The 7,526-nt window shown below is 33.8% G+C and overlaps 2 protein-coding genes across 2 annotated transcripts; both read right to left on the bottom strand.

Annotated features, from left to right (window-relative positions):
* Positions 1-2,127: 2,127 nt before the first annotated feature.
* On the bottom strand, positions 2,128-3,184 carry LOC145056528 (uncharacterized). Its single transcript, XM_079004217.1, has one exon. The coding sequence runs from the start codon at positions 3,141-3,143 to the stop codon at positions 2,421-2,423; it is 723 nt and encodes a 240-aa protein (XP_078860343.1). The 5' UTR covers positions 3,144-3,184; the 3' UTR covers positions 2,128-2,420.
* A 2,794-nt stretch (positions 3,185-5,978) lies between these two features.
* On the bottom strand, positions 5,979-6,992 carry LOC145058165 (uncharacterized). Its single transcript, XM_079006077.1, has one exon. It carries the CDS (start codon positions 6,974-6,976, stop codon positions 6,254-6,256), a length of 723 nt encoding a protein of 240 aa, XP_078862203.1. The 5' UTR covers positions 6,977-6,992; the 3' UTR covers positions 5,979-6,253.
* Between the last annotated feature and the right edge of the window lie 534 nt (positions 6,993-7,526).

Raw genomic sequence — 7,526 nt, 5'->3', positions numbered from 1 at the left:
AGAGTCCTGCAGAAGGCAGGCTTCATCAGTAAAGATAGCAAAGGTATTGAGTTGGGATGTCAATTTTGAAATAGAAACAAGGTTGTACTTTAATTCTGGAATATATAACACTCCATGTAACATTACATAATCATGTAATTTGACATCTCCAATATAAGAAACAGATGTATGTTGACCATTAGGCCGACCAATCGTGTGATTCTGAGTAATTGGTGTCATAGAAACAAAAAAAGATTTATTAGAGCCCATATGATCAGTTACTCCAGTATCAACAATGCATGAATGATGTTTGTGAAGAAGAAATGATGATTTGTAAACATTTGTAGCAAAGGATTTGAATGAAAAAGAATTACCCTTTGGATTCATGGCATTATCAGCAATAGAGTCGTTGACATGGCTTGTTGAAGGTTGAGAAGTATTGCTGTTGAGCAATTGAAGTAACTGCTGATATTGCTCTAAAGTAAATGGAAAAGAAGTAGTATTATGAACATTGGACTTGGATTCTTCTTTCTTTGCTTTAGTAAACTTGAAGTTGGAAGGAAAACCAACTAATCGGTAACATTGACTCTTTTTATGACCAATCTTTTTACAATGAGTGCATGTTAGAGTTTTCTTGACTGAATTTGGAGATGAATCTGAAGACACATGCATAGCAATAGCCTTAGTATTGACAAAGGATGAAGCAATAATAGTGCGTTGACGTTCTTCTTGAATGATCAAGGAATATGCAGTAGAAAGAGATGGCAAAGGCTGCATCATCTGAATTTGTCCTCGAATGATCTTGTATGATTCATTAAGTCCCATGAGAAGCTGAATTAAGCGTTGATCTTCAAGGAATTTCTATATTTTAGCTGCAGAACCACAAGTACAAGAAGGAATGTCTTGAACAACACGTAATTCATCCCAGATCTTAGTCAATTTTGTGAAATAAGTGGAAAAGTCATCCGAATTTTGAGCAACATAGTAGAGTTGTTGTTGAATTTGATAGATCAATGCATTATTAGACTGATCATACCTCTGTTTTAATTCTTGCCAAATCTCGTGTGCAGTTGGTAAGAAAAGAACGCTTTCAGCGATGTTCTTGTGTAATAAATTGAGAATCCAGCTAATTACCATTGAATTGACACGATGCCATCCAGAATAAGTCGGAGAATTGACAGGTGGTGCAGTAATTGTGCCATCGAAAAATGATAATTTGTTCTTAGCTGAAAGAGAGATGATCATCGATCTCTTCCAGGCAGAAAAACCGACGCCATTAAAGACAGTAGTAACAAGAATTTGACTCGGATTATCAGAAGATCCAAGGTAATAAGGACTTGTGATGTCAATATTCAATGATTGAGAAGGAATCGATGATGATGATGAAGACATTGAAACAAAGGGAATTGAAACAATTTGGATGAAGAACAATGAAATCAGCGGAAGAAAAAAGGATCAGACTGATACCATGTTAGATTGAAAGAGAATCAAGAAATTAACATCTTTATCATTTCTGAATTCATTCATACGTCTGAATCGTTACAATACTTATTACATAAATAGTAATCATCTCACTAACTACTTTCATAACAACCAATTGATCAAAATTACAAATATGCCCTTGCTTCAGTAAAAAAAAGACGATTCTACCCTTACAGTTAAAACTGTTGAAACTAACAATATTGGTTAAAGAGATATATAGTTACGTCATCATCACTACTCAATGTAAATACGTTACTTGTTACAAATATTTTTTGCGTAAAAACAAACACATTAGGTTAGAGTTTAAATAATAGTAGCTAAAGGATATAGAACAGAGACATGTAACCAATTTTATTTTCAGTGTTTTATGTAAGAAAAGGTTTTATGTTAGAAACAAACTTCGGTTCCAAAAACATTAGCTTGTGTTTTGTGTAGGGAGTTAGTTCCTTGTCATGAAGCTGTAATTTCTTGCAAGTAATGTAAGGTTATACCATCTAAATCTTAAACTAATTTCTCTATATAAATTTTGTATAAGTGTTGAAGATTAATTAGACCCATGAAGCGTAGGATTTCCCCAACCTTCAAGCTTTATATTGCCAGCCTATAATGTTACAATTTGCTCGGGATTGGTTGAGTTAATTTTCCTGGCTAAAAATAAAGTTATGATAGAAGAACACTAGCTAGATTTGCATTTCTGATAAGCATCAACTGGTTATCTCCTAACTAAAGATCCATTACATCATTATTCATCATTCAACGATGTATACATTATTTATATTTCGAGACATCATGTTGCGAGTGAAGGTTTTTGTTATTTTTTCTAGTATTCACATAAAAATAGATCTTTCAAGGAACACCTACGTTTCTTGTTTAATAAAAAACCAACATAACATTTTTTTTTTGATATCTTGCGACCTGTTATAATAACTATTCGTAAAGAACCCAGTTTTAATATATTTTCAATTAACAAATTCAGTTATTTCATCACCATGCTTGATATTCCCATATTTAGCCTTGTAGTTCTTCCATAGTGTATCCAAGGGCTTTCCTGTCAACTCTTGAAAAAACTTGACGTCAAAAGTTTTCCTCATCTTTTTGTTTAGCTTTGCCACAAACCCTGGGGTAATCCCATCACAATAATCGAGAAAACGAGCTGTGAAATCATATCCCTGGTCCCATTTATTACCAGTTCCTGGTTTTGCATAACCAACTTGGGCATAATTCGCTTTTAATTTTGTATAGTCCGCCACCCCTTCTACCAAGCCTAGTGGAGCTTTACCCTCACCATCCCATTGAAAAACGTGGGTAATTTCATGGTACAAAAGGGACGTGAATTGCCATTTCAGGTTCCCTTGATACCCTTGTAGATAAACAGAACTAACATTAATATTATCACCCCAAGCGATAGCTTCGGCTCCTTTGTACTCCATGATGTAAATGGTCATAGTGGGCACAGGCTTTCGGTCAGCAGGATCGCTTTGTTGCAAGATGGTGTTCCATACGTAGTTGTTAATGGTACCCATTAGTGTCTTTGTGAAGGGAATTCCGATTTCTTTGGTGAAACGGATTCCGCCAGGCGTTTTCTCAGCAAGGTTAATTACTTGGTAGTTCACGGCGGATATTCCATAAAAAGACAATGAGAAGGTGAGGAGGATACAAAGGAAACAGTAATAGTGAGCCATGGATCATCTATGCACTCGAGGTTTAGGTAATAAATACGACGCATGTATCATATATATAAGTGTTATGTTGGTTACAAGTCAATTTACCAACAACTAAGATCATAATCAAATTTTAAGCCATTCACTTGTTGTCTTTTTTACCATCAGTAATATTGTGGACTGAATAAACTATTCACTTTTGACAGTGAAATGTAGGGATATTATTCAATAAGAACTTTTTCAATTCAAATGACTTGCCGAACTTTACATGACGTGATAGTACCAAACATATGAAAAAAGAAAAGTGTTCTTGCCGCATTTTTCCATATTTAATTCCGTGATTTTTTGAAATTTAGCAATTAACCGATTTGGGTGCATGGATTATGTTAGGGGTGAGCATTTGAACCGGTGGATCGGATCGGACCGGACCGGACTATTTTTCTGGACGCCGGTCTGGTTCTCGGTTCTAGAAATCCATCAAAACTGGTTGGACCCGATTTAAAAAAAAAATTCTAATCTGTGAGATTTTTTAAAAAACCATAACTCATGCATTTTAAGTCGGATTGACAAATGTTTTTTTCAATGTTTAATTTATAGTTTTTAGATAAATTTAGACTATAATTTTGTTTATTTTGGTATTATATTCAATGAGCTACAGTCTTTCAAAGTTGAGCTATCAAACCTGAAAATTTTCAGCTTTTCAGCAACATTTTTAAAATTTTGTAATCTGTGAAAATTTTAAACAACCATAACTTATTAATTTTAAGTCGGATTGATACGCGTTTTTTTCCAACAGTTAATTTACAGTTTTTAGATGAATTTAGACTATAATTTGGTTGATTTTCGTATTATATTCAATGAGTTACAGTGTTTGAAAGTTGAGCTATCAAAGCTGAAAATTTTCAGCTTTTCAGCAAGATTTTTAAAATTTTGTAATCTGTGAAATTTTTAAACAACCATAACTCATTCGTTTTAAGTTGGATTGACCTGCGATTTTTTCCAAAATTTAGTTTACATTTTGTAGATGAATTTAGACTATAATTTTGTTGATTTTGATATTATATTCAGTGAGTTACTATCTTTCAAAGTTAAGCTATTAAAGCTGAAATATTTCACCTTTTTAACTATTATTTTAGACTATAATTCTGAATTACATGTATATTTGACAGATAAATCATATGAAAGGGATCTCGGTGAACTTGATTTATATGTTACATGCTTTTATTTGGAAAATTAATTTTGCAAGTTATAATATTATAACATCAAGGTAGATTAGTTATACATGAAACGGAAACGTAATCATTTTTACAAGTTGTATCGTATCATTTCAACGAGTTCTATAAAACCCAAAAACTTATTTTAACGACTTGTACTCTTGCAATTAAAGTTGTACAGGTCCAAATGGGTCCAAGAACCGGAAAACCCGGACCTGGACCCAAACCCGGACACGGACACGCACACGACTCATCTGGTCCGGTCCACGGTCCACAATATTCTCCATAACCGGTCCGGTCTAAGATTCGGTCTGGTCCAGTCCGATTCGGCTCGGTCCAAATGATCACCCTTAGACTATATCCCTCTCGTCTCTCTCAACTTACAGTTTCATTTAGATGTCATATTTTTTTTTTCTGTTCTTTCATTTTCATCTCTACCAACCAAGTGAACCAACAACATATAAAAATTCATGTCTTTCAACCGTTTCAATCCCTACAATTAAGTTTTTTTAAATAAACATTTACTAAAAATAAATAAATAAAACCAAAAAGAAAAATAACATTTCATTAAAAAAGTTAAACTACTACAAATGTTAATTAAAAGCATAAAATGACATTTAAATTCCTAAAGCAATAAATAAAATCCTAAAATGAAAGTAAACAACTTCCAATCATAAATCGCTTTAATTTGTGGCTTGTGAAGGAGCACCGCACTCAGCATTCCTCCGGTCAAACGGTCATGCGGCTGAAGAAAGAACCACAAAACTTTTTCCTGTTTTTTTTTCCTTGACAATCGTAACTCCTCCTTAGAACTTATAAGGAGGGAATGTTGGTGAATTGCTAGGGCCCTCCAATGACTAGATGCCTATTTTTCAGTAACCTATTTTAAATAATACTAGGTGAATAACTGCGCGTTGCTACCTTAGAGAAATTCTCTACGAATCTTTGATATTAACCCGCTACGCCAAAGATTTGACGCACTTTGATTGGTGGCTTTGGTGTTTCTCAATTCTTCACAGCTTTAATCTTGGAAGGATCAACGTGACTTCCTTTATTGATTACTATGTGCCCTAGCAAGTGTACTTCTCTAAGCCAAAATTCTCACTTAGAGAATTTTGCATACAACTTTTATTTCCTTAGCAGCTCTATGATCACTCGAAGATGTTGTCAATGCTCTTCATTGGTTCATGAATAGATCAAAATATCATCGATGAATACTATCACGAATTATTCTAGTTAGGGCTTGCGTACTCGATTCATGAGATACATAAAAATAGCTAGGGCATTGGTGAGTCCAAAAGGCATGACCAAGAAGTCGTAGTGAGCATATCGGGTTCTAAATACGGTTTTCAGAATGTATTATTCCATTACTTGGAGATGATGATATCCAGATCTCATATCGATCTTAGATTAATAACTCGATCCTTGTAGTTGATCGAAGAGATCGTCAATTCAGGGAAGTGGATATCGATTCTTGACGGTCAACTTATATAATTTCTTAGAGTCGATGCACATCTAAAAAGATCCATCTTTCTTCTTGACAACTAAAACAGGAGCTCCCCAAGGCGAGAAGCTTGGTCTTATAAATATTTTTTCAAGAAGTTCTTGTAGCTTGCTGGAGATCTTTGGCATCTCTGATAAGCATTTCTGATAAGCATCAACTGGTTATCTCCTAACTAAAGATCCATTACATCATTATTCATCATTCAACGATCTATACATTATTTATATTTCGAGACATCATGTTGCGAGTGAAGGTTTTTGTTATTTTTTCTAGTATTCACATAAAAATAGATCTTTCAAGGAACACCTACGTTTCTTGTTTAATAAAAAACCAACATAACATTTTTTTTTTTTTTTGATATCTTGCGACCTGTTATAATAACTATTCGTAAAGAACCCAGTTTTAATATATTTTCAATTAACAAATTCAGTTATTTCATCACCATGCTTGATATTCCCATATTTAGCCTTGTAGTTCTTCCATAGTGTATCCAAGGGCTTTCCTGTCAACTCTTGAAAAAACTTGATGTCAAAAGTTTTCCTCATCTTTTTGTTTAGCTTTGCCACAAACCCTGGGGTAATCCCATCACAATACTCGAGAAAACGAGCTGTGAAATCATACCCCTGATCCCATTTATTACCAGTTCCTGGTTTTGCAAAAGCCGGTGGGAAATAATTTGCTTTTAAAATCGTATAGTCTGCCACCCCTTCTACCAAGCCTGTAGGAGCTTTACCCTCGCCATTCCATTGAAAAACATGAGTCATTTCATGGTACAAAAGGGACGTGAATTCCCATTTCAGGTTCCCTTGATACCCTAGTAGATAAACAGCACTAACATTAATATTATCACCCCAAGTGATTGCTTCGGCTCCTTTGAAGTCTACGATATAAATGTTCACAGTCGGCACAGGCTTTCGGTCAGCAGGATCGCTTTGTTGCAAGATGGTGGTCCATATGTAGTTATTAATGGTACCCATTAGCGTCTTTGTGAATGGAATTCCGATTTCTTTGGTGAAACGGATTCCACCAGGCGTTTTCTCAGCGAAGTTAGTTACTTGATGGTTTGCGGCGGATATTCCATAAAAAGATAATGACAAGGTAAGGAGGGTACAAAGGAAAAAGTAATAGTGAGCCATGGATCATCCATGCACTCGAGGTTCAGGTAATAAATACGACACATGTATCATATATATATATATATATATATATATATATATATATATATATATATATATATATATATATATATATATATATATATATATATATATATATATATATATATATATATATATATATATATATAAGTGTTATATTGGTTACAAGTCAATTTACCAACAACTAAGATCCTAATCAAATTTTAAGCCATTCATTTGTTGTCTTTTTTACCGTTGTATTAATATTGTGGACTGAATACACAATTCACTTTTGACAGTGAAATGTAGGGATATTATTCAATAAGAACCTTTTCAATTCAAATGACTTGCCTAACTTTAGAAGACGTGATAGTTCCAAACATATGAAAAAAGAAAAGTGTTCTTGCAGCATTTTTCCATAATTAATTCAGTGATTTTTTGAAATTTAGCAATTAACCCATTAGGGTGCATGGACTATATCCCTCTCGTCTCTTTCAACTTACTGTTTCGTTTAGATGTCATATCAGTTTTTTTTTTTTTTTTTTTTTTT

Source organism: Lactuca serriola, chromosome 6 (assembly GCF_051521515.1).
Source record: "Lactuca serriola cultivar US96UC23 chromosome 6, Lser_US96UC23_V15, whole genome shotgun sequence".
Lineage (NCBI taxonomy): Eukaryota > Viridiplantae > Streptophyta > Magnoliopsida > Asterales > Asteraceae > Lactuca > Lactuca serriola.
Note: the sequence above shows the minus strand (reverse complement) of the source record. Positions and strands in the feature narration are given on the sequence as shown.